Raw genomic sequence first — 27,436 nt, 5'->3', positions numbered from 1 at the left:
TGACTGTCTACTTGGCACTATTTTGGTCTCTCGTTTATGAAACTCCATCTCCATGTTTGAAAGAAAAGTCTTTACATAACCGTAATCACTCAGATAAGAAGAGGACTAAACTGTCCCAAAACATTTTATCTTCTGCACAGATGCTGCCTATGAATTTTGACTTGATTAAATAACACGGCAATGTAATATTTTGCTCTGAATAACAAACGTTCCTCTGTAGGAGGGAAGGAGCAAGCCTGCTCTCTTGACTGGCTATTTGGTGCAGAACAAGAATGGGGATCGATGGAGGTGGAGGTCAAACAATCCAGACGGTCACCTGGTTGGTGAGGGGCACTCCAAAAATGACTTGGAGACTTCAGGCTGAAACAACCTATTGTGTCACCAAGTGGCCTGTAACATAGATCTAGTTCAGAGACATGCAGCCCACGTGCCATCACAAACAGCAGAGCATTTCCCAGCACCTCATTAGCTAAATTAAGATCTGTGGCAAGCCATAGGAAGGGAACAGGAGAGCCTGGCGACCAGTGTCTTAGGTCATTGCATGAGAGAGAATTTGTTAAATAAACATTCAGCATCTTTTCCATCACATCCACCTACTGCTTCTTAAAAAAGGGTCACCTTGTAACATAGCCAGAATACAGTCATGTCCCAGCAAACACAACACTGGGCTGGCACGGAGAAGTGCAGTTTTAGGATGCTTATGGTGCAACATGTGAATTCAACCTGATCTAACACATTCCTAGGAGTCCTTGCATTGCACCAGTCCCTGGAGAGCTTCTTACAGCATTACTGAAATGCTAACAAAAAAGGCCTTTCTCTTTTTCCTGTCCTGCTGTTCCTTCCCCATTGATGATCATCTGCTTCTAAAACCACGGTCATTTGCAAAAGTAACAATCCAAGGAGAAGAGAACCAGGACGCACCAGATACTTGGAAACAGAGACAAAGTTTTTTCATCTGTCATAGCTCTCGCTGTTACAACTAATACTGAGTTTTTCAGGATGATTTACACCATGATAAGTAAGAACAGACTTGAATGCAAAGATGCTACTTCAAGCACTTGATGCCCCTGTGTAGACAACTGAGCTGAGCACTGGATCATCACCGACTGTCACAGGAGCTCAGCCACTGAGCTCAGAAGTGCACACCTAAATGCTGGTGTTTTAATGTGCAAGCTGAATCCCAGATGCGGTGCTTCCCAGTGCTGCTGTGATAACCAGGCTCGACACTCGCAGGACACTTCTGCAGTGAGTGCATCCCATAGTTTCTTCTTTTGTTCTTTTTATTAGAAAAATTGAGGCAAATCATCTGCAAAACACAGGAAATATAGGAAAAGAAATCTGGGAGGAAGAGGTGGATCTCATACTGGAAGATCCTATACAGGAAAAGTATGCTGGCATGTGATTTAAAAAAGGACAAGGAAAAATTGCAAAATGTCATTTATTTTGCTTTGTAAAAAAGGAACCTATAGAAGAATGGCAAATGAGAACATTGGATCATATGTTAAGATTTTAAAGTGAGTGTGCGCACTTCTGGCTAGTTCCTCCATCTCCTGCGTGGACACCATCTGTCTGGCAATAAATACAAACAGAGTTTTAAGAAAATACACATGGGAAATTAACATCTCCCTTTGTGTGGATTAGACTGGCCTTTCCACAAACATGCCCTATCCAAAACAGCTCATTCCCCCAGGAAGCCAATTGCTGGGGCCATTATTGGACAGATGGGACCTGGGTCATGGTGGGAGCCAAGGCACCTTGAGGCACCACTTGCCTTGTGTGGCATTAGATAGGGCAAGAAAAACTGCCGCTATCAGCAGGGTTTGGCATTGCTGCCTTCTGGTGTCCCCACAGCTGTGGCTCTTTCCCCGAATGGACTGGCTTGTGTGGACTAACAACCATGAGAACCGAAGGTGGGTGTCTCCTCTGAGCCTGTCTGCCCTGGCTCCCCTCTGCAACCAGTGGGGATCAAACCAGTACAGTCAGTCCAGCTAGGACTCTCATCCCAGAGCGGATGTCTAAACTAGGGCAGATAAATCACTCTCTCCAAGTCCCTATTTCTCTTCTTTGATTTAAAACAGAGACTGGGGTGACTGGCTCAGATGTTTACATCTATTCTGTAAATGGATTTAGGCCTTTAATTTTGTTTACCTACCCATTTGGCTCATCAGGTTACTGCACGGGGTTTGCAGACAGACCAGCCCAGCTTTTGCAAGCTAACAGTGGCATATTGAGACCTCTTTCAGCTCCTGTCATCACTTCATGGCAACAGAGCTCTTTGCCGTGGTTAATGGAAGGATATTAATTAAATGGAAGAGGCCTTTAGTAGCAGGAGCTATGGTGGGGGATGCAGCACAGGGCTCACAATGAATCCAGCACGAATAATCACTCCAGAGGAATGGTTTTAAATCCCGATCCTGCCAATTCCTGGGTAATTTTAAGGGTGTGAGGTGGCTTCCTGAGCTCCAAAGGCATGTGCAAATCAGCAGCTATGTACATGTGGGTGCCATGCTGCACCTCGGCGTGGCCTCAAAGGCAAAGCCCGGGTGCTAAGGAGGGAGCATTTTGGAGGAGCATGGGGAGCGGGAGGATGGGTGGCACTGCTCGCTGCATGGGCACAACAACCCCCCAGGGGAGGCTGTGAGCTCATTGGGAAAGAGCAATTAAACACACCATTTGCTGGTGCCACACTATGGTCAAGGCTGTAAAGGTGAGACGATATGGTCTCCTTTTCACTCCCTACCTCAGTGCACTGACTGGCAGATGCTGCGGCAGGACTGTGGGATGCCCAGAGCTGGTGGTACCCATGGGTGATGTTACCATGTCCTGCAGCTGCTGAGGAGCTGAACTGGCTTGCATTGGATTTCTCTGGCATTTCGCCAGGTTTAGGAGCCACATAGTGTCACGGCAACCAAGAATACTTGACCAGTGTAAGAAACAGGTCCGAGACCTCACAAACCGTGCCTCTAAAACCATGGCTGTGCTACAAATGTCCTCAGTTTTGTACAAACGTGCCCTGGGATTACCACTTACAATCAAGCCATGCATGAGTTTATTTTAAAGCAGGTTCCTTGGGAACAACAACAGTTTGAAATAAACCCTGCGTTGGCTTTGAGCCCGTGCTTACTCTGAGGCTCTAGGTCTGCAAACTGGCCCATGTTGGGTGGGCGTTTGCGCCCCATGAGTAGCGTTAAATGACTTCAGTGTGACTTCCCCAGGTGCCAGGACGGTCCCCATCCCTGAGTCCATTGGTAGTGATATCCTCCTGTATAGCTCGATCCAATTCTCCCATGGCAGTGGACCTCCACGCTGCCCTGCAGTGAGCACGTGCCCACAGGATGGTTGGGTGACTGCTGTTTCATGGTGCCGGTGTCTGCGGCTGGAGGCCTAGGTACAACACTGATCTGCTCCAGTTCCTGCCAGGAAGTTGGAGATGGCAAGTGTCTCAGTATTCGGTGTCTTGTTTTTTAACGCTCCAGTTCTTGGAGTCAGGCAAATATATCCGAAATCACAGATTTCATTTTCTTGCTTTAAAAAATGAGCTTTTCAGCCCTCCTGTTAGCCAAACAATAATAAAAAAAAATAGAAAAAACACCCCTGAAAAAGTGACTCTTAAAAATCAAAAAAGAAGCCAAAACACCTATGTATTCCCCCCCCCCATACCCAATTCTCACATTTTTAAGCCAGTTTTGACTGAGGCTTTATTCAGGGTTTCTCTGAATGCTGCAGTCCAGATCCTAGCAGGTGTTTTCATTCCTGACCCCCACCGAATGCTGTGAGATGTCCTGGCTGCTCCCAGGGAAGCATGGGAACATGGGCTGAGGGGGGATGCAGCATCCCTGTCCCCAAAGGAGCAGGTGCAAACACGGATTCGCTCCATCAGGGTACCTGCAGGACCTCATAGTCATCAGCATCAACCTCTGTCTTCACCACAATGACAGGGCCACTGTGGCCACCCACAGGCTCCAGTGCCATGTGGCCAGTTGTCAGGTCCTCAAGGGGCTCTTCTCCCTCACCAGGTGGGCTTCGCTTCTTGAGGTGGTTCCTCTGGTGCCTCTTGAAGTGGCCGATGGTGGTGTAGCTTTGCCCACAGTCAGAGCAGATGAATGGGCCCCTGCGGGTGTGGGTGAGCTGGTGCTTCATGAGGTTGGCCTTCTGCGAGAAGCTTTTTCCGCACTGGGGGCACTGGAAGGGTGCCTCTCCCGTGTGGACCCGCTGGTGGGTGACCAGGATCTCCTTCCTCTTGAAGCCCTTCCCGCACGTGGTGCACTTGAAGGGTCGGTCCTCAGCATGAGAGGGCTGGTGGAGCCGGAGCTGGGCCCGGTCGGGGAAGACCTGGCCGCACTTGCCACAGCGGTTGGGCTCGTACTTGGTGTGGACCCGCTGGTGGCTGACGAGGGCGATCTCCTTGCGGAAGCCCCTCCCGCAGACGGCACAGGGGAAGGGCCACTCCTCACCCGGGGGTCCAGGCGCTGGCGGGGGCCGGTGCTCCCGCGTGTGGACCCGCTGGTGGGCGGCGAGGGCCACTTTCTGGGTGAAGGCCCGGCCGCAGGCGGCGCAGGGGAAGGGCCGCTCGCCGGTGTGGGTGCGGCGGTGGACGGCAAGGCGGGACTTGTCGCTGAAGGCCTTGGGGCAGTCGGCGCAGGGGAAGGGCCGCTCGCCGGTGTGGGTGCAGAGGTGGACGGCCAGCTGGGCCTTCTGGGCAAAGCCCTTCCCGCACTCACCGCAGGCGAAGGGCTGCTCGCTGCCGGGGAGCCGCCGTCGGGGCCCGGCCGGGCTCTGCCGCCCCTCGCCCTCGCCACCGGCCTCTTCCCGGCCCCGCTCGTGGACGCGGCGGTGCTTGGCCAGGGCGACCTTCTGGCGGAAACCCTTTCCGCAGGCGGCGCAGGGGAAGGGGCGCTCGCCGGTGTGGGTGCGGCGGTGGACGGCAAGGCGGGACTTGTCGCCGAAGCGCTTGCCGCAGTCGCCGCAGGGGTAGGGCCGCTCGCCGGTGTGGACGCGCTGGTGGGCGACCAGCTGGGCGTGCTGGGCGAAGGTCTTGCCGCACTGCCCGCACCCATAGGGCTTCTCCCCGGTGTGGGTGCGCTGGTGCTTCACCAGCTCCGCCCGCCGGGCAAAGCCCTTGCCGCAGCACCCGCAGCGGTGGCCCCGGCCCTCCGTGTGGGCCCGCTGGTGGTTGGCCAGGTTGCCTTTCTTGGCGAAGGTCTTGCCGCACTGCCCGCAGGCGTGGGTGGCCCCGAGGGGCTTGCTGCCCCCGCTGGCAGCCCCTGGTGCCCGCTCGTGGACGCGTCGGTGGGCCGTGAGCCCGACCTTCTGGCTGAAGCGCTTCCCGCAGGCGGTGCAGGTGTGGGGGGCCTGGCGGGGGTGGCGGCTCTGGCGATGCCGCAGCATCTCCCCCTTGGTGCCGAAGCGGTCCCCGCAGGCCCCACAGACGTGGGCCGCGGGCCGCTCGTGGGTCCGCTGGTGGCGGGCGAGGTGGATCTTCTGGCGAAAGCGTCTTCCGCACGTGGCGCAGGCGTAGGGCTCCTCCCCGGTGTGGATCCTCTGGTGGGTCACCAGCACCGACTTCTTCTTGAACTCCTTCCCGCAGGCTCCGCAGCGGAAGATCTTCTCCCCTGCCGGTGTGGTTTCAGCCACGATGACCCTGGTGGCATCCCGCCGGCCTCCCTCGGTGCTGTGGACCCGCTGGTGCTTGATGAGGGTGATCTTCTGCCGGAAGCCGCGGCTGCACACCCCGCACTTGAAGGGGCGGTCACCTGTGTGGATGCGGTGGTGGGCCACCAGCTGCGACTTGTCCACAAAGCTCTTCTGGCAGCTGCCGCACTGGTAGGGCTTCTCGCCCGTGTGGATCCGGCGGTGCACGATGAGCTGCGACTTCTGGGTGAAGCTCTTCCCACAGTCCAGACACTTGTACGGTCGCTCCCCGGTGTGGATCCTCTGGTGCTCCTTGAGCTGCGATTTGGTGATGAACCTCTTGCTGCATTCGGTGCAAGGGAACGGCCTCTCGCCCATATGAGTACGGAGGTGCTTGGAAAGGTCCACTTTCATCTTGAAGCTCTTTTTGCACTCATTGCAGGCGTGGGGCTTCTCCTTCCTCTCAGGATCCCTCTGTGCCCTCTGATCTCCCTGGCCTTCCCCACTGACCTCCTCTCTGGCTCCGATGGCCTCTAGGTCCTGCAGCTCCCTGACTGGTTCAGTGTTTCTCTCCTTCTCATACCCTTCAGCCTCCATGTCCTCCTTGTGGGACTTCTGGTGGGCTGCTAGGATAACCTTGTGGTTAAAACTGCCCCCACAAATCGTAGAAGCATATAACTTCTCCTGGGGCTGGCTGAGATGATCCTCTACCTCCAAGAGCTCCAGAGTCATCGTGGCCGGCTGCTCCATCATGCCAGTCCTCAGAGGCTGTGGCCCAGGTGGTGTTCATTAGAAAACCGCTTACTGAGGGCATTTCTGGCCATTGCCTCCAGCTTTCCCTGCCTGCTGGGGCTCCTTGGAGCTGGTGACTGTGGGGAAGCACCAGTGCTAGTTTTCATTACTCTCTTTCAAATGAAAGTCCGTGTTTCTTTTCATGAGGTCTGAACCTGTAAAGAAAGCAAGCCAGAGGATGTTGTCAAGGCCAACAGGAAAAGAAAAATCAAGCCACACATGTGGTAAGGTGTCATGCAAAGAAGAAAATTATAAATAACATTATAAATAAAAGCCTAGCAAAGCTTGGTTAATTACAATAAAACTAAAGGCCATGAGACTGTAAAATCTATTAAGGGATAGAAGGAGTTTGCTGGAATTGCCTGGCACAGGCTGGAATTTCTTGACATCTCTGAGTCCTCATTACAAGAAATTGCTGTTTTGGCGGCTGTTCCTGCAGCGCTGATCTCTGAACAGGACATGACACCGCTTTAGCACCGCTCATTTTCTGCAACGGGGTGGTGAAGGCTGAGGACACACGATCACCAGCATTCCTAGAGGTAAGCACAGCTCTGCGAGGGGCACCTCCAGACCCATCTCCGGAGTGGATGAGAGGCAGTGCTGCACTGCTGTCTAACAGCCTGTGCCCAGGCTACACCAGCATGTCCCCAGAGGTGTGCAAAGCCCAGCGCTGAGCCAGGACGGCACCAGCAGCCCCGGGCCGAGATGGAGCCAGACACATCCCTCGCTGAGACCAGCTGCTACAGTCAGCTACGTCTCCTTCGGTGTGAGGGCAGAGAGGGGGCCTCCCCCAGCTCCACAAGGGGAAACTTTGGGAGAAGCAAACAGCTGCTTGTCTCTGGGACCCATCATGTCATGCTCCACGGCCCTCAGGCAGCAATGAAATCTCACAGCTGTGAAACCAAACTGTCCAAGCATGGTCTGAGGCTCGTCTGGCTGTGCCTCCCTCTCGGGGTTTACATCCCTTGGTGGGTGCCTATGCATTTCTTGAGAGACTTTTTGCCCTGTCCAAACAGGTTGGACTCCACCCGGGTCTCTGCACTGTGTTGCCACCTTGCTGTTGAGCTCCTCTCTTGGCCCCTCTGAATCACTCTGCAGAGGGGTCTTGTCCTCTGCCCTTCGCACAGAGGCAAAGGGGAAATAAGCCACTCAGGGGTGTCACATCTGCCTCAGCAAGGGGACAGCAACATCTGGGTCACATCTGCAGCCAGACCAGATGGAGGGAGAAGCGAAACCCAGTGCAACACTGGGGCAGACCCCAGAGCGTGTGCAAGGTTGCTGGGGCTGGAAGCTGGGAGGATGTCTGGAGGGACAGAGACTTCCTATCAGCATCCGGGAGGACAGCAAGGAGCCAACACTTTCTCCCCCTTCCCCTCGCCCTGTCATGGCTTGCCAAAAGTCCAGCTTTGCCCTAGTGCAGGGTTGAATTTGTGAGCTTTTGTGCCTGACCCATGAAGGACACAACAACACCACCACCAGCATTAGTGTCCCACCCTTGCGAAAAGCCCAGGGCACTGACACTTGAGCGAGAGAACAGCCCCATTTGCCATGGATTTTCCTCTTAGGTGAACCAAAGAGGGGAACACGGGAATCCCAGCACTTACGACCCCACGTCATAAGTGGGGACAGCTCGTGAGAAGGGGTGTCTGCTGGTGGCCTGGGCCAGCCTGTCTCAAAATCCTGGCCTCCCTCTGCCCCTTGACTCCTGAGTACCCTGAAGTGACAAGAGGTCCTGAGAAGTGCCTGCTCTGTCCCTCAGCTGGGCAAAGAGCGCCCTGATCCAGCTACCCTGCCTGGCTGCCAGGACATTTGCAACACCTCTAGCAACCTGCCAGGCAGCCCAGCACTGCACTCCCAGCACTGCCTGGCTAACGCACCGGGAGCAATGATGGATGCAGAGTGTGTTGTTCCCTCAAGGACCTTCAATTAGACCGAGGAATGGAAGCTGCTTCACTTTCTGTGAAGACCAGGAATCCCAAGACACTTTTCCGAGCCCAGAGATGGCCCCAGGCAAACTTCTCTCCCGGCTGTTTTGTGGGCTTGACCGTTTTTCCTTTCCACCCCAGAGGTGGCCGCATTTCAGCCAAGCAGCCTGAATGTCATTTGTGAAACACACTGATGTGAGCACCCCTTCTCAGCACCGCAGCTGCTGCTCGCTGCCTTGCATCAGGAATAACCCCCATACACATGCGCAAGCAAACACACAGGCACATGCATGCGCTCGCTCCTCCTTGCAAGGCAGAGGCTAGAGTAATTAACTCATTCCTGCCTGTGCCTCCATCACTCCTGCAGACACTTGCCGAGCAGGACAGATGTCCCAAAAGCATTGTGTTTAGGGCAGTTTTTCAAGGAAGAACACCCCTTTCTGTGCTTGCACTGCTGTTCCTATTCCCCGCATTTAACAAAGCCTAATTTCGTGCCAGTGCTTCGTGCTCCTGCGCCAAGCAGGGTCAGCTATACCTCTAACTTCGCAGGTCATCTCCAGCCAGGGGAGCAAGCAAAATCTATCAGGCAGGATTCAGCCTGAGAAAGACAAGCAAGGAGATTTATCCAGCCAGGAAAGGTTGCTCCCCCAAAGCCAACTTTTGCAAACACTCCTGGTTACACAACAGTGACCCAAACTTCCAGCCATTTCCTGCAGGATACATGCAAATGCCATGGAGGAGTTCAGCCCTGAGCCTCCCCATGCTGGCCCCGGACATCCCAGCTCAGTCATGTACTGACCTGTCTCCCATCTCCCTCAGCAACTGCAGCTCTGAAACTGTCCAAGTGTCATTGGCCAAATTTTCTTGTTTCTACCCACTTTGAGCTCATCTTCTTCTTCCACTTACTTCTCTAATGTCCGCTTGGTGCTGACTCACAGGAAGTCTGTGTCAGTGATGTAAAAGCTACCGGGGGAGGAGAGACAGAGAAAGAGAACCTGGATCAAGGAGGGAAGGGGCTTAGGAGTGGGAAATAGCAGCCCCAAAACCTCCCAGGCATCGGTGCAGGGATCCCCGCCGACGTTACATCCCTGCAGGTACCTCTGCTTGGCCGCCCAGCTCCCGGTCCTGGCGCACGCTGCCTGGGCTGCAGGCTCCTGGGAGCTGTAGTCCTGTGCAGGGATGCTGCTCACCCTTTCACTTTGGAGATCGCCTTGTTCTGGTGGCAGCGTGTCGTTTTAGGGAACTGTGGTGCTCACACTACAGCGGGCTGGAAATAGCTTTTGATTTACATTAGTTCTCTTTTTTGTTGCTATTCTTAGGTGGCTGAACTGCACCGCTTTGCATGAGAAGTCCCCACTAAAAGGGTATCTCTGAGCCCTCAGTGCGTGTCCTTTCACTCTCTGCTTGTGCCAGCCCCATCAGAGCTGTGTGAGCAGGGAAAACGATCATATCCATATCCATATCTATGGCCCTTTTTGTGTGTGGATCTCAAAGCACTTGTAAATGGGAAGTGAAGTGAGATGACTTGAAAGGGGGCATTTGGTGGGAGGGAGGGGAGGGTGGAGGGGTCTCCAGTCAGTTAGACCAAGGAACTTGTTTCCTCAAAGTAGCTATGAATTTTATTGAGAGTGTCCAGCTCCTGGGAGGTCTGGACTGCTTGTTGTTGGATGTTTCGTAGCAGCTAGCGGGCTGATTAGATTGGGTCGTAGCTATGACCACGAGCACTGATGCCTGCAGGGGCCCACAGTAAATGTTTGCCCCTGCTAGTATGGGTTGTGCAGCAGGTCCCAGAGCATTTGGTGGCTGCTGGACATTGCTAATCTGGGGCAATGGACGCAAGCCAGGCCAGTGCCCTCAGGGCCGGAGAATGGTGCTCGCTTTGTTTGATTTACTCATATGGACACAGCCAAGTGGCTTGGCTGTTTGTCACTAGCGCCTTTCAGAAGGCACCTCAGGTAGTAGAGTTAAAGTGTTTTGGGGGATGCACTTCCAGAATTAGACTGCTTTTTTAAAAAATACATTTTTTTAATGGAAAATTATTGTAAAAAAGGAGTTCACCATGTGTTAGTGGTTGCATGTTTTGTGCTCTTGGTGGTTTCTTATTTTGAGTATGTGCTCTCAGAGGTCACTTAGAAACCAAACTGACATCTTCTGACGTTATTCGGATGAAATGAGTCCACAACTGTTTCAAAGCATGACATGGGGGAGCAGAAGGGAAGGATGACAGTGTGTGCCTGATGCAGATTGCATGTGGGATTTTATGTGAGCCAAAGTTTTTCCTCAGTTTCCCCATCTCTAAAACTAGCCTAAAATGCCATAACTTTCTTATTTCTGACCTTTACAGTGACTTAATATCCTCAGAAAGAAAAAGTTATCATTGTCCCATTCTTGAAAATGTGGAAAAATCAGCTCTAGTTTTTCTCGACTCTTTAGGTAGGAAATTGGACCCTCTTCATCACCCTACGTCATATGCCTGGCTCACAGCTGACTTTGTGAGTGACCATGAATATGAATAACACATTCTCTTCGTTTCTATTCTTCCAGTTACAAAACAAAAAAAGATAGATAGACAAAAACAGGGCAAAGTAAATGATTTTATGTTCTCTTTTTTTTTTTAGTTAAGGAGGTAAGGTGAAATGGGCCGATTAAAACCCTTGGCTAGTCAAAAGGGAAGCCTCGGACAAAGGAGAACCAAAAGTCTCTGATGTCTGTGACCTAATGCCTTGGCCAGCTGATCACCTCTCTGGTCCTCAGGAGTGTGACCTCCAGTCACTTGGCTGACAAGTATTCCTGGCAAGGACAAAGTTTGGAGACATGATCTCTCGCTGTGTGAGCAGATGAGGCTTCATGCTGCTGTCGTACTAGTTCAGCAGCTAGGTGCCTTGGAGAGGTGGGGTTCTGCTCCCTGCCAACTCCCGCCACCGTCTGTGCACGCGCTCCCTCGAATGCGACCAAGAGACTGTGGTAGCAGGATGAGTCATTTAGCTGGATGACTTGGTGGAAAGCACCCTAAAAAAAATCCTTTAAGAGCTTTTCCATCTGAATGTTCTTCCCCCTCTCTCCCACCTCAGACTCTTAAGATATGCTCTCATTTCTTTTGCTGTATATGACACCAGACCATTTTTGCTTGCTGGCATGGTGAGGTGCAGAGGCAGAGAAAAGCAGTAATTACCCAAGCCAGAGCAAGATGCTTTCATGAGAACAGCAGCTTCGCCTGCCTTTGTGTGGCTTTTCTGTGAGCCCAGATGTACAGGCCACTGACAGCCAAAACAAGGACAGATGTTTGAGTTAGTGGTGGGTGTAAACTGATCCTCGTATCAGAGCACAGACTTTTTTGCTTAATCAAGTCTAAATAACCAGGGGTAGATCAGAGCTTTTTAGTCTTCTGGGCGCCCAGACTATTGGCTTGAATTAGATCCAAGAAAACCCCAGGATTTTCAAAGAGTTTTTTCTGGATACAGTCAGATTTCTCGTGCTTTTTACCAAGCAAATGTTACAGATGGTCTGGACCAGGTGAAGACATCCTAGGATGGGATAGGATGGAAGAGCAAAGGAAGAGTTAAGGGCTACCTACCACATAACTACTTGGCAAGGACATGGCTACATTGCTGGGGGGGACGCAAGGGCTGGGGACATTGGAGCTGGCTTTGATCTGGAAAGAGCTTTCTTCCAGTCAACTTTGTCACTGGATAAAAGGTACAGATCAAGATGCTCTTATTCTTTATTACAAGTGCAAGAAAAACAAAATATAACAGCAGAAATACAGATAGGCCTGACTGATTCTGCTGGATCCTGGACAAGGGTAGGGTTTTTTTGTTACTCTTCGTCAGTACAAATTGCTGCTCTCCATGCTCAATACTGTGCAGGTCTAGATGGCCAGCCTGGTCCCTGCTTTACATGGCAAAGGGGTTATTCCGTCTGCCTGGTCACCTGGGGTTTGCCCAAAAATGCAGAGAAAGGCACGTCCGGAGGGTCAGTCACTCTTTTCGTTCAGAAGTGCCCCATGGTAGTGCTTGTCTCCATCCGTGGACTGGAAGAGGCCCAAGGATTATGATGCTCCAAGCTGGAGAGCCAAGGCTGAGCCTTTGGGTCCCCCTGTGGTCCGTGGAGAGGGATGCGCTTCTCCAGAAACTGATTCAGAGTTAAAACCTTAGTGGGATTCTCTGGATCACCTCTAAAAGAGCTTTTTCTCTCTCTTTTGGCAGCAGAAGGAGGGAGGGATTTAGGAAATCTGGAAGCATGGTTCAAGATCTGAAGGGAGGCAGGGTGGACACCCACCATTGTACTGTTTTTTTACCACTCCAAGACTGTGGCTGCCAATGGGGACCTTGTGTGGCCTATATGCCTGCATTCACCCTGGCCACCCACACAGTGACCATGGAGAGGAGAAGGCATGCTCTCTTGCAGAGATGAGCAGCCTGGGCCACCATTTAGGGCAGGTTTTTAGCCCACTCTTATAAAGGGACCTGCACTACCTGGTACACCACAATGAAGGCCTCATAAGGCCCATCCTCGGCATGGATCTCCCTGACCCAGGGACAGCGAGTCCTCAGCCTTGCTCGTCATCTTTCTTGCAAGAGATACCTTCGGTCTCCCTCGATCCTATTGTGTCTCTCTTGGCACTGAGGCCTCTGGCGGGCTGTGAGTCCTCCCGTTGTGTCTCCTTCCACTCCTGTGGATGCCTCTGGACCTTCCTTGGTGGGCCATGAGGCTGTTCTTCAAGAAGAAATTCCCACATATACCACACTGGTATGCTTGGGTGTCTTCAGGGATGAATAGAAGGTAGCTTCTCACCACACTCAGGTTTTTCTCCTCTCTTTCACACCTGCCCAACTGGCTTTGGTAGTGGAGTGTCCTTCATGTGCTCTCCTCCTTCTTCCCACATGGGGTGTACTGATGTGGGTGGGGTCTGGAGGGTTTGGAGGCTACATGGCCATGTTCTTGGCTCCTGGCTTTTCACAGGAGAGTAGGCTGATATGTAGAGCTGGGTGCTTTGCTGCCAAGAAATGAGTTGCTACCTGTGTTTCCAGCCAGCATTTATTTATTCTTGTCTTTATTCAGCTTCACAGAGATTTAATTAGTGGGGAGGCTGCTCTCACTTCCCCTTCCTCATTTCAATTCCTGATGAGGTTTTCATTTTTAGCATTCTCTTCATGATGCTTCCACTTTTTTTTTCAGACCACCACACTGTAACTTGCTGGTCAAGGCTTGAAATAGAGTTGGACACAGTGCCAAAGCTGGAGAAAAAGCATATTCAGAGCTGTCTTTTTTGGAGGAAGTTCTGGAACTGACCCAGCTAGAATGAAGAGGAGGAACTGGGCCTTGCTGTGGACAGTGTTAAACAGAGCTAGGCATCAGGACTCCTGGATTCAGCTCTGGACTCTGGCATCGAGTTATCGTGTGGCTTCCAGAGGGTCATCTATCCTCTCTGTCCCTGTCTCTGCTTCATTTTGCTTAAAAGTTACCATACTTTTGCCAATTTAAAAGGGTTTTTTAGGGGGAGGGGGAGAGAGCGCTTGTGTTGCTGCCTCTTTCAGTTCTGACCTCTCCTCTGGTCACAGACAACCATGGGAACGCAGCATTCTTGGTCGCATCCACTGTCCTTTTTCTCTTGCTCTTACACTCTCAGGAACATGCACATTAGTATTTCCATTCAAAGCACTTGTCAGCCTTATTCATTCATCCATTTTAATTCAGCACTTAGGAAATCTCAAGAGTCCTTTTTTTCAGGTAGACCTGTATGAATATGTGGTCGTGTCTGATCTACTGTCCAAACCAAGAGTTTGTTCCAGGTAAACTTTAAAAAAATTTTTTTCTACTTCTTTCTCTGGAAAACAAACAAAAAGCCTAAGAACTCTTTTTAATATCTTTTACTTTCACCTCAGAATGAAGCATTTTGTTTTAGGATAGGTTTGACTCCTTCTAATGCAAAGATTAACCAAGAAAAACTCCTCCAAACCTGAAAAATTTGATGTTTGCATTCATTTTTAAAGTAAAAAGATTTTGAAACTTCAGAAATAATTTTGCCGGCTTTACAATTATTTTTCCTCTTTTTCTCTTTCCTCTTAGCTGGAAAAATTCACAAATTTGTAATGACATGAAAAATAACTTTCAGAGCCCCAAAGGCTGCCTGATATATACAGATGTATAATGGCACCATTACATGCTCGCCGCTCGATATTCTGCAGCAGACTAGCGCTAAACCCTTTGAAGCGTCTTGCTGAGGGCAGCAGGATGCTTTCTCTGTTTAAACTCCAGCATCTGGCTGACCACGCTGGGGTGCAACGTTAGCAGAAGACCTTCATAGCCTTCTGCCACTCACTGTGCTGGATACTTGGCAATAAATTTGAGAAAAGAAGGCAACAGAGAGAAGTCAAAGTTAGGCAGTACATTAACAGCTGCACTGCTCTGAGCCCCCAGCAGCAGCAAGCAATTTGGTGAACAGAAATGGTCCTTCTTATGCTGAGCTGAAGATGGATAGGACATGGAGATGGGTGGATATTTGCATGGAGATGTCAAAATGAAAAGTGTAGTCCTTTGCTACAGACTTTGTCAGCTATTTAACAAGCACGTCTTTAGGAGGTAAAAGAAGTCCCATTATGATGGGCAAATAATCACAAGGCATCCTTGTTATTTTAGCTGCAGGGAACACAGTAGTGCTTAGTTTAAGAAACAAAATGGATGCACACAAAGAGTATTTGATGCAGATTTGGAAATGTCCCCTGGAAACATTGCTAGGAATATGGTCCTGGGGTGGCCGTGGTCCCCAAGAGCCTCTCGTCCCTGGGACCATAAGACTGGAGCATCCCACAGGGACCCAGCATGGGAGGGGGCAGCCCATCACATCATTGAGAAGGGGCTGGTGCTCTCCGTGCCCTACTGGGAGTCGCAGTTGGGCTTGGAGAGCAATGGATGAGCCTCTGTGGGTCTCACATGGAATTAGAATTCCCCCTCTCCTGTTCCCCTGGGCTTTAACAGAGTCAAGCTACAGGGAACATTTATAGATGGGAGTGATTTGTACCATAAACCACTTTATTGGCAGGAGGGAAGTCCCAGAGAGATCATCTGTGCCCCAGCTGTGCCTCTAAGATACTGCTCCCTGCAGTTAGGAACACTGATCTATGACCTGTTTTTCCATCTTTCGCACTACACCGAAAAGGTTCTTTTGTGTGTATGTGGAGCTACTTGGTTTTGGGTGGTCCATCCAAGGAAATTCATGACAAGCTCTTTGACTTCTGACGGCACTTCAGTACTTAGTGGGGAACAGAAGCAGGCATGCCAGGGGCTGTTTACAGGGTTTTTCAGTTTAAGATCAGCTTCGCTTAAATGAGTTGAAACAAAAGGAATTAAACTTTAGAAGAAAAAGCAACAAAACCAAACAGTGCTGATTCACTGCGCAGATCCCCTAAGCTGGAGAGAGGGGGGAGTGCTTACCACTTACTGGGACTGGTCACAGCCTGCTCCCACTCTCCCCACTGGAGGAGCTGGATGGCTGTGGGACTTAAGGTGGTTCTTGTATTCCTGGCTGTGTGCCGTTCTGGGAGGAGAGGGTGATCCCCAGCAAGGCACATGCACAACCCCCCTGAGGAACTTCAGTCTTGTGAGGGAGACCCCCCAGCTGGTTGGGCTGGACCCCACTGCAGTAGCCTCTAAGGGATCATTTTGTAGCAATGCGCAGGGAATGAGATCTTCTGATTTATCCTTCCATCCTCTACTTCAGCTCTTGTGCACAGATGCTACAGAGATACTTACAGGTGCTTTTGGTAACACCATGATATCTGTGTACCTGCCTAGTCTCCCCCTCTCTCTCTCTCTCCTGCTGTCTACTTCTGATGGCACCACTAACCATGTGCCAGTGTCACGATGCAGTGAGGGCCACCTGCTCCCTAAGGGATGGGGAGCTGGGAGCTGAGGGAGACTCCAGCAGAGGCCGTGCCCTCACCCATGGGGTGCTGTCCTGCAGGAGCTGAACACGGTGGGCAGAGCCAGACACCAGTAACAGGGTCTATCAACTGCCCCAGACATGGCAAGTGATGAAGCAGGTCCAGAGTCCAACCAGGGAGTCCAGTAGCAAGCAAAAGGAGGCAGGGCCAATGACAGGGCTGGAAACAAGGCTGCAACGTAGGTACGAGGAGTTCATCCAGGAGACAAGCTACCTAGAGCATAGATCCAAGATCCATCCAGGAAGCAGAGGCTGGAGACCAGCACACCTACAGCACAGCTCAGGCCAGGGCTGAGCTGAAATGAGGCCCCAGGGTCCATCGACAGGATGTGGGGGGGGGGGGGGGGGGCACAAGTGAGGTTGGTGAGGGCCATTAAGGCCTCTGAGTGCCCTCAGGGCAGATAGTCAGCCCAGAAAAAGAGCACCTGCATGAGACCAACCCTCAGCCTCTCCGCTACACTGGAGATGGAGATGCTTCAAAGAGAGGAGCAAGAGCCCAAGAAGAAGCAACATTTCCTCATGCACAAGCTCATTCCTCTCTCACTTCCCCTCCCCACTGCCCCATGCTTAGAGCTTGTCTTGAAACATGAGAGTTCCTACCCTTTCCAATGGTTATTTTGAAGTCTCCAGACCATAAATGAACACTCTTGTCTGCAGTTTTCCAGTCTTTCTCACTCCCTTTGAACCTCCTGGCTTGAGTGTAGCTGCCTGAAGACTCTTCCTGACCATCACAGTTCTGGAAGGAGCATTCACGGGCTTCCCTAGCCACCCCAAGGCAGCTCACCTGGGATGCCAACACCATGGTGGGACAGTCCATGCTGCCACTTCGCTGATCAAAGCTATCAGAAGAAGAACACGACTTGCATCTAGTCCTGTCCCCCTTTGGTCCCTCTGCTGCAATGCACATGAAGGAGATGTCTGAAGCTCCAGTTTCACAGTTTCTAGATGCTACTGCTGTACACCAGGTGAAATGAACTGTCACTCATGGATTGGGTCAACTGATGGAGGGGATACTTTAAGATCAGTCACTAGCTGGGCCTTAAAGGAGAAAAACCCTAGAGTGGGTGTGAATAGCAGTCATGGCTTAGCACGACTCTGAAAAGAGCAAATAGTTACCAGCTACATTACCCAGCATAGGACTTTATTATCAGCAACTTCAGGCTACATTAAATTAATTTAATGCAAATAGGCTAAGCTGTGAGTAAGTGAGATTTAATCCAGACCTAACACATTCTTACAGGGGAGGCCAGGTTCTCCTGCTGTTTCGCTAGTTCAGTGTCATTCCTGCATGTTGTTAGAGCTGATGTTCAGTGAACTTCTGCTGTTCAGTCAGAGGCTTTACAGGCACCCTTTACTTCACCTTTCCTCCTCCTCTCTGCAGTCTTCAATCTGTCTCAGGCTAGTTAATGTTTTAATTAAATTATACTAAATGCAGCTACCACATTCTTTGTTACACATACTTTTTCACTTCTTTGCCTGACCACTCTGATGGAGCAGTTTTGGGGCCTGCAACACTAGCTGAATAACAGTGCGTCCCATTGACCAGTCAAAGTGGACTGAAGTTCATTTGTGCAGTAAAAGACTCTTAGCAAAAGACCGTCTGCGTCCTAAGCCAACACATTGAGCAGTCATTAGGAAAACTGTCATTCAAGGCTGCTTAGCTTGTAGTTTACAAAGATCAACATTTAGCTTAAGTCAAAGTCCATTTCCCCCCAAACTGAGCTCAGATCAAGGCTGTTCCCAGCTTTCCTGCAGGGACTGGTCTTTTGCTTCGCAGGCATGTCCAAAGGTGAGTGCATTTCAGCACCGGTACAGTGGTGGTTATTCTTGCGTGACTTCAAAATGTTGTTACACCCTAGCAGAAGATGCCTTCTATGCTCAGACCCTCTCTGTTCAGTTACTTGGAGGACAACATATACACAGAAATGGGAACGGTTTGTATCTTATAGGAGAAAAATTCCACTTGCAAAGCATTTTATCTTTTTTTTTTTCAGATGATGCAAATGAGAAAACCTGTGACTTGGCAGGGAAGGAACTCCAGATCTCTGCTTCCTACTTCTCCCTTTAGTTTGCTGACTCCAGCCTGCTCTGCCACCTCGGAGGAAGTCGTTATCTTTGAAACAGCAGCTCCCCAGGGAAGAGGCAGACAGAAGTGAAAGAGACAGAAATCAGCTTGGGGCAGAGAAAGGAGCAAGCAGCAGGTCTCTGCAGTGCCCACCTCGGAGTGGCAGTCCTTTCACAGGGGATAGCAATGGGTTGTAATTGTCTCCTGTCTGATTAGTGTAGAGAGACAGGCCAGCACTTTCCACAGCACCCAGCCCCATCTCAGGGGCCACTCTTCTTTGCTATTTCCAGGCTAACACTGGAAAAAGCATAAATCTTTCTATGACCTGGTTCAGAAAAACATATAGGTGGAACTAATCAGGAGCATATTGTACCTGTTCCTTCAATGAAGACCTCTCACATTTCCTTTGTTCCAGCATGTGAAACCCCTTTTGAGGCAGGGGACTGTGGTCAGGAGGTGGAGGCAGTGGCTGGGCCATGTTTACTTGGCAGTTCAGCTTGATCACCCATCACTCACCGGGACCCTTGCTGGTGGTATCCTGTAGCACCACACCGCTCCTGAGTGGGATGAGAGGTGGTAAGACGGTGGTAGGAGGTAAATACTCATTCCCCATGGAAGCTGCTAGCTGAAACTGAGCAGAGAAAGGGGCTGTGGGAGTATGTGATGCTGTGTGTCCTGTTGCTGGCTCTTACCTCACCCAGTTTTCACCCTGGTCTTTTCCTGTGCTTCATTCCCCATCTGTGGGGACATCAAACTCCCTTCAGCCTGGGATTCTCGAATAAGTTCTCGTGGGAACCGTCATGTTCTCAAAGGGCAAGTAAACATCCCAGGGCACTTATGTCCAAGCAGATGTTTGCTCTGGCCCCAGGCACCCTGTCATTCCCACCATACCATAACATGCTGAGCACCAATCAGCTCCATGCTTCCCACCACCAGCACAAAATACAGACTCCTGCACAAGTGCTCCATGACAGAGACTGTCTCCATCTCTCCTTCAGACAGGCCATCCTGAATGCTTGAACCAGAAATGATGTTAAGATGATATACAGAGATAGTCGATGACTCAAAGATGATCCAAAAAGTCCCACAGCCAAATTCCTCCTGAAATCCGCAGAAACAATCTGCATGTCTACAAACAGGACAGAAATAGGATAACAGGGCCTACCTGACCCACTGTGCAACACTGGAAAGTTTCCCTTTAGAAGTCATCAGAGCTTGGAGCTCTCTCCATTAACACCACTTTTACTTTGATTTAACTTCACTGGCTTCAGCCTGCCCACACTAAATTTGCTGTAGAGCTCTGAAAACAAAATCAGACCTTCTGGGCATCATTTTCACTTGCTGACTTAGGCTTCTAAGAGAATGCTTATAGATGTGGTGTTCGGTATGAAATCCATGCAGTAGAGAATAAGGCAATGATTTAGATTATCATCAGGGAGCCATTTTAATGGGTTTAGAGAGAAGAGGATGAAGGTTATTTTGCTACAAGGGAGCATGAGGATTTGGCATTGTTCAATTCCCATAAAATACATCTTGCCTCGGGCAGCTGGGTCATTACCATCAACATGACCGTCATGAGCAGACACTAGCCTTGGCAGCCTGATCCGCCTGTGAGTCATGTCTTTGGAGGGGTCCTTGAAGAAGCCACAGTATGACATCCCACTGCCTGGCAGATTGTGGCAGTACTGGAGGGAGCATGTTAATAGGAAGAACCTCTTTCCACTTCTAGCACTGTGCTCCTAAAGGTGGGACACCAAGGGTGGAGATCAGCTTGCAGATGGACACCTCCGTTTAAGGTCAGTTCAGTTTCCTACACCATGGTGTCTAGTGTCATTTGAGATACCCTAACGTGTCCAGCCTGGCCTCCAGTTGCGCATCCAGGAAGGTCAAGGTCTCCCATAAGGCCTGTGTCAATATCTGCCAGCCTTGTGCAGATACCTTAGGGCACTTTGCGTGGTACCTATGTGTGGGCCACTGAATGGAGCCCCACAATCTATATGTGGGAGTCTTAGCTCCTAGCCAGGTCAGTGGAGAGCTGGTCAATACAGTCAGCAAAGCTGGGAGGGCTCTTCACCAACCAGATGCATCTGGTTGGTGCATCTGTTATGCAGCTCATTCTGACATTGTTCATCTGTTGCATTCTGGGTAGAAATTAGTGAGGTTCTCTCAGTGATAACTGAGGAAAGAAAAAAAAAAACAGAAAAGAGGCTTTGCTTTTGTTCTTTAAATACTTACTTTATTGACGAGATATTACTATCAGCCCTGATTTTCTCCAGAAGCTGGGATACCCACACAGACCATAGTCAAAGGTGCAACATCCAATGATGTCCAGGAAAGCTACTGACATTAACTCACTGTCCTGTCTATGTGAGAGGAAACAATAGTACAACTGGCAAACCTCCAATACCACTGCCTTTTGCTGGTAAAAATCTCAATGACTAATGCTAGGCTAATGCAAAGGAAACGAATCCCTTCCATCTGGTGATTACATTCTGCCCACTGAAGGGCTCTGCTGTACCTCTGCCCCTCAGCAAGCCCAGCAGAGGGTTGTCTGGGCTCAGCCATATTTTTCCAGAGGAACACAGTTTACCAACCTTGCGGTGAAGCACCTAACCACGATACTGCCCGGACCCATTCTTCTAACAAGGATATCCCTTGGCACTCCCCTACCACGTCCTAAAGATGTTGTTTTCCCTTGTACGTCTGCCTTCTCCTCCCCAGAAATGAGTGTCTGCCTGGTCAGAGGGATCTGACAGGGGTTTTGATATCAACCAGTTTGGCTAAGGTTCATAGGTGAGGGCTTGGATAGACAATGGGCAGAGGTAGGCTCCTTCAGAGGCTGAGTCAGAGCTTGCTTTGACATTTGAAATCACCTCCTGGGGCTGCCTGCTGCATAGTGACTATTCGGAAAGCCAAGGGAGTCTAAACACTAAAATTGTTGTGCTTTTAGGCTTTAGCAGTTGTACTCAGTGTTAGGCTTGAATCACCACAGCAAAACAGCTCAACACAATTGAGCCCAAGCTGTTGGTAAAGGCAAAGCTCAAGTATAATTTTTCCTGTTCCCTCCCTTCCCTTCTTGCCTCAGTTTCCCTATCTGGAGAGGAAACTGGCCTGCTCCAGCGAAGGCAGTGCAAAAAACCCAGCAGTTTGGGTCTGCAGTGTCACAGCAGGTAGTTGCCCAAAGTCGTGCTACATGACTTTCAGATGCCTCCAAGAGGATGCCATGCCCTGGGAGAAGTAGGCAGTGTGGCTACTCCCGGTAGGCCATGGGGGATGGGGATGGGGTTTCCTTTCCTGTAAAGAACCAGAGTGGCTCTACCAGAGAGGTGGAGCCACTGTTTCACCGTTCAATGTTTCGCCCCTTGCCTCTGGGACCCCACCTATTACAGGAAGATGCTGAACCCTAATATGAGCCTTTGCCCTGCAGTGTCCTGATGGTTATGTAGCAATGTCACAGAGAAATCCTTGAGAGTGACTCAGGGGATCCTGGACTCCCGCCACAGCTCTGCTTCCCCAGGGACTTTCAAGACATAAAGATCTCTCTTACCAGGGAACACTCAAACAAAATCATTAGCAGTGAGCAATAAAAAACACCGAACTGTCCATGCTTTTGAGAAGCTGCACAGTTCCCTTCACACCAGCAAGAGAAGGGGAAAACATCCCAGCAGGGAAACAGTTTCCAGTCTTCTAGTCCATAAAGTCCAAAGCCCTTTTCAGCTATTTCTGTTGATTGTTTTGAATTCCATAAATAATGTCCAATAAAGTCAAAATCCTACCAAGAGCTTCACAGTAAAAGGCAATTAAAGCAGGTTGTTAAGAATCAGCACCAGTGTTAACTCATTACCCCGAGCTGGTGAGGTGAGTGATGACTCTGGGACTTGTGGTAGCAAAGGCAGTCCCTGAGACATCGGAGATGTAAAAACATTTGATACTAAGAAAAGAAATTCTCATTTGCACCCAGACAGTAGGGCTGTGGGGGTACAAGGCAGAATACAATCTGCTGGCTTCTTGGCTAGCTTTGGAAAACAGTCACTAATTTTGCATAACTTACCTCTAGGGACTTGACTTAAGTCAATTTGAGAGCCTGGTTTGCAGCATCCAAGGCTTCAAACCCTGGTCCCACTGGCTGGCAGCTATTTCTTCCAAATCTGTATCACCAGGTTGACTAGCAATTCAGATCCATCAACCTAGTGGGGTCAAGGTGTGAATCAGAGCTACAGGACGGGGAAGAAGAGAGCAGGCCCTTACTTTAAACCCTTGCCTAGATGGGATAGGTTCTCTTCAGCTTTCTCAGAAACACTGATATAATCATAATAAATACTTCCCAGGCCTCTCAGCTACATTTTGCCCAAACAAGACAATTTTGGTAACCACACCTTCTGCGTGCTTTAGAGAGACAGGCATCCTGTTACCAGGATCCCTCCATCTCCAAATGCTCTGCTGTGAACCAGAGGTACCCTGCAGCTGGTCTGCAGAAAAAAGCAGCAGATGACTGGTTTCCATCAGTGCTCTGCCCCTCTACCTCACTCAGGTTAAATCCCACCAGAGGTTCTGCATACATGAGGCCAGCAGAGTTTGTCCCCATCCCCATTCTCAAAAGGACTCTCCCCCAGGTGCGGGGACTAGGACGGATCAGCTCTTGTCCTCGCTTTTCACAGGGACCAGCACTCTCTGCTCGTTGTGGTGGGGACTGCTACTGCTCCTTGTGGCCTCCCCCCGTTTCATGTGTGGGACAGTTCCTTCCCGTATGTGGATTTTCTGATGCCTTCTCAGGTACTTCTTCAGCCGATACCGTTTCCCACACACCCCGCACTTGTAGGCCCCACCTCGGGAGTGGAGCAGCTGGTGTTTAATGAGCTGCCGCTTCTGGGGGAAGCATTTCCCACACTTGGTGCATTTGCAAGGTCCCATACGAATGTGGATTGTTTGGTGCCGGAAGAGATTGGCCTTCTGGTTGAAGGTCTTCTCGCACTCAGGGCACTGGTAGGGCTCCTCCTTGGTATGGATCCTCTGATGCCGAACCAGATTCGATCGCTGAGTGAAGCTCTTCCCACACTCAGTGCATTTAAAGGGCTCACTCATGTGGGCTCTCTGGTGCCGGACCAGTTTCCGGTTCATGCGGAAGCTCTCCCCGCACTCGCTGCACTTGTATGGCCCCTCACTTGTGTGGATCTTCCGGTGTCTGGTCAGGTTGGATTTCTGATTGAAACTCTTCCCGCACTCAGGACAGGGGAATATCCGTTCAGCTTTGGGAACTGCCTTTGCTGAGGGATCTTTCTTGGACTTGGATTTCTCTCGGTTTTCCAGCAGCCCTTCTTTGGCGGGCTGATGGCATTTCTTCTGCTTCCTCTTCGGGCTCTGGCTTTCCTGGTGGTCAGCCTCCACACCGGCTTCCTCTTTAATCTGGATCCTCCGAATGGCACTGCGGTTTGTCTTCTGCCCATAATGGATCCCATACTGAATGCTTTCCTGTGGTTCTTCCTTCACCTGGACCACTCTGTTGCCAACAGTGGGGACTTCCCCCACATGCTGCACATCAGCATCTCCTTCCTTTTTAACCTGGCTTCCACATAAAGCCATCAATGAGATCTTTGGGTCAAAGAGCTTTCCATAGCCCAGGTTTTCTGGTGGCTCTTCTTTGATGCAGAGTTTTTGGCAGGCTATTGCAGTAATATTTACTTCACCGTCAATGGCTCGTTCCAATTCTTCCTTCATCTGGATTTTCCAAGAAGGGCTCTTTGTATCAGATAGGTTTCTAGGTAGACTACACCCCTGAGATCCATCTCCATCACAGGAAATGTTGTCCAACACATTCTCCTTCAGTGTGAAGGCCAAGTCAGGCTCTTCTTTAATCTGGATGATCCGGAGAGACATGCTGTTGATGTGTCCCTCAAGTGGCTTTTGCTTGGCGTGGTTCCTCTGGTGGACGTTGAAATACCGCTTGGTACTCAAACTCTTCCCGCACTCGGTACAAATGAAGGGCCCTCCGCGGAGGTGTATCTTCTGGTGGGCCAGCAGCGTGGCACTTTGCCCAAAGCACCTGCTGCAATCAGGGCATTTGAAGGGCTTCTCTCGCTTATGGATCTCCCTGTGTGCGGTGAGTGTCCCCTTTTTCACAAAGCTCTTCCCACACTCAGTGCAGGCAAACGGTCTCTTCTCTCTGTGGGTCCTCATGTGGATGTTGAAGTATATCTTCGTGCTCAGGCTCTTCCCGCAGTGGGCACAAAGGTAGGGCCCACCCTTGGTGTGTGTCTTCTGGTGGGCGGCCAGGCATATCTCCAGGCGGAAGCAGCGCCCGCACTCCCCGCAGCAGAAGGGCCTCTCTCCCGTGTGGATGCTCTGGTGGGTTGTGAGGTGGCCCCGGGTCGTGAAGCGCCTCCCACACTCCCCGCAAGTGAAGAGCTCCTCTGCTGTGTGGATCTTCTGGTGTCTCTTCAGGTTTCCCTTCTTGCTGAAGGATTTACCACATTCCAGACATGAGTGTGTCTTCAACACCATGCGCTTAACCAGGTCCTTCATGACAGCAGTGCCTGGGCCTAGCAGTGTGTGATAGGGCTGCCAAGCAGCCAGCAGGTATGAAAAAGCCACAGTGTTATGGGGATGGACTGTCTAGGAGGATATAAAAACCATCAGCACTCACACATCAAAGTGCACTTTAATGGATGCACTTTGTTCCCCATAGGGAAAGGGTGGTGCTGCTCTACTCCAGGTCTGGTCTTCCTCATTTCTCAGTCACCTTTTATCTCAGCTGCAGGCATAATGTTTATAACTCCATCTCCTGCTTCCTCTAACCTCCCGGAGAGGCTTCCCAGGCATTCATGGAAACTCGAATTGTTGGACTGCAAAAAACAAAGAGCAAATTAAGGCATTATTTCTTCTCCACCAACACCATGCACTGTGTGAACACAACAGGTGGCACCTTGGCTGCTACGTGAGAGACTGAACCTGAGACTTTTGAAGCCACAGTCTAAGCTGGACTCCAACAGAGAGAGCTGGAACAAACTAATTTCCTCTGGCTACAGGGAGAATCTGTAATGTACTCAGACCAGCAAGGACCCTGAGGTTTTGGCTGTATTATTGCTCCTTTGGTAACTGACCTTCAGCATAACTCTATATGTTTTTACAGCCCTTCTACTGAGAAGATTTATAAATTAACAAGCTAATTAGTTAATGTGCTTTGCAATAACTGTTGCAACAAGTCCCGTTTCTGAAAAGTGACTGTGGAGCAGCCAAAATTCTCCAAACCTAGAAGAAAACCAACCTGAACAGGGAAAGGCATGTCAGCACTGTCCTCATTTCGCAGCTGGAGAACTGAGGCATGGGAAGCTTAAGTGACTCTATCCTGGTCACAGGAGGTTGAATCAATAGTCTGGGACCTATATTTTCCATTAGAAAAGCATTGTGTCACATTAGACAAGTGAGCCGCACAAACACCACCTCCTATCAAGACTGTGAATTCCCCTGAGGAAGGAGCCTGAAAGACTGAGAGGAGAAAGATATGGATGTTCCAGGTGCCTATCAACACAGGATATACACAGCTGGGGAGGCTGTCATGGCTGGAGAGGCTGCTGCCAAAATCACCAGTTATGGGACAAGCTGTCAGCAGGGACAGGGGTTGCCAGTGAGATCAGGCACTGGGGTCTGGGCTGTGGGGGACACTGTGGCTGAGAAGCTGAGTCCCTGGGAAGCCTGGTGCCAAGGTATAGGGAGTTGGGAAGATGGGGATGTGCCTGGCTCAGGGGCGAGAGACGTGGTTCTTGATGGGAGAGGTGATTCGGAAACCTGTAAGGAAGAAGCTGTATATCTAAATAATGCTGTGAGTTTGCAGATAACAAGAGTCAGAGTGGAAAATGAAGATACAGGCAGGGAAAGCTATTTCAGACTCGGTCACACCTCTTGTGTTCTCCCTTCAGCTAACCCATCTGGATTCCCATAGAAGCCAGTAAGAGCCATGATCGAAGTACAACGGTGCTTCTGTCCCAGCTGAATTCACCACACTGTTACAGAAAAGAACACAGAGGAAAAGTCTACCTGCAAAGCTTTACTGCGTCAGGAAAGATGAAACACATATGCTTGGAGGAGGATCTGGGTCTAGTGTTTGCTAGCCGAGGGGAGACCCTGTGGAGTATCGAGACCACCTCCCAGGGGACAGATAGCTAACACCAGCAATGGGTTTTAATACAACAGACAAAACCTCAACATCAGCCGGGCTCAAAAGAAAAGTTCAAAGGCATGTTTTTGCTGAGGAAGGGAATTAACCCTCTGAGCAGGTTGCGGAGGTAGCCTCCCTGCCACCAAGGATCCTTCTGCCAAGTCTGGCTGCTTTTCCGAGCGACACGCTCAGACGCAGGTGGGCAGGCTGGAGACAGGCTCGTCGCGAATGTGTCACGGCCTGTCCCTGCACACTGGATGCTCAGACCCACCCCTTGGAGGCAACAACTTGCTGGCCGGCAAATTCACAGCAGCGCTTCAATTGCCTCTGAGTTTTGACAAAAGGAACAAATATTTGAATTCAGATCACTGTAAAAGAAGAAATTCCTGCCTACTTTCTTCCTTTATTTTTTAGCATCCCGATCTTACAGATTCAATTCCTGCTGTTACTTCCAACTCTGCAATCCCCCAGACTCAGGGTTTGACTCAAGGGTCAGAGTCAAATCTCAGGGAGTTGCTGCTTCTTTATTTCAGCTACCTGGACAAATAGACAAGAGGTCGGCGGAAAGCATCTTACCTGAGTGAGCCATTAATCTCTGGCAGGCATGTCTTTCCTCCTGGGGAGTCAGCAGCACTACAGTGTTTGCGACTTGGCTGCAAGTTGTGCTGCAGCGGCAGCCGAGCTGACCTAAAGGAAGTCTGTGGCCAGAGCAGTGAGAGCTACCGGAGGAAGGGTGAAGCTAAACAAAGACAAAGAGCAAAGGTTGAACGAGCAGGGGGAGGATAGAGAAGATGCTCGTGATTTGCACCACTGAGATGGATTTTCATGCGGCCGCGATGGTGTTAGCGGGCTCGCGGGGAGGGTGAGGAAGGGAAATTCTCCCCGATGTGCCTTTCTTCTGCACCGCTACATTTGTGGGAAGCTGGAAG

General features: G+C 50.4%; 1 protein-coding gene across 1 annotated transcript; it reads right to left on the bottom strand.

Moving 5' to 3' along the window:
• Nucleotides 1-1,976: 1,976 nt before the first annotated feature.
• LOC112981542 (zinc finger protein 268-like) lies at nucleotides 1,977-27,436 on the bottom strand. The gene is made up of 4 exons (XM_064508061.1): nucleotides 27,084-27,436; nucleotides 25,617-25,731; nucleotides 22,993-25,194; nucleotides 1,977-6,416 (listed from the first exon to the last, which is right to left on the bottom strand). The coding sequence occupies exons 3-4, from the start codon at nucleotides 24,872-24,874 to the stop codon at nucleotides 3,877-3,879; spliced, it is 4,422 nt and encodes a 1,473-aa protein (XP_064364131.1). The 5' UTR covers nucleotides 24,875-25,194; nucleotides 25,617-25,731; nucleotides 27,084-27,436; the 3' UTR covers nucleotides 1,977-3,876.

Source organism: Dromaius novaehollandiae, chromosome 2 (genome assembly GCF_036370855.1).
Source record: "Dromaius novaehollandiae isolate bDroNov1 chromosome 2, bDroNov1.hap1, whole genome shotgun sequence".
Lineage (NCBI taxonomy): Eukaryota > Metazoa > Chordata > Aves > Casuariiformes > Dromaiidae > Dromaius > Dromaius novaehollandiae.
Note: the sequence above shows the minus strand (reverse complement) of the source record. Positions and strands in the feature narration are given on the sequence as shown.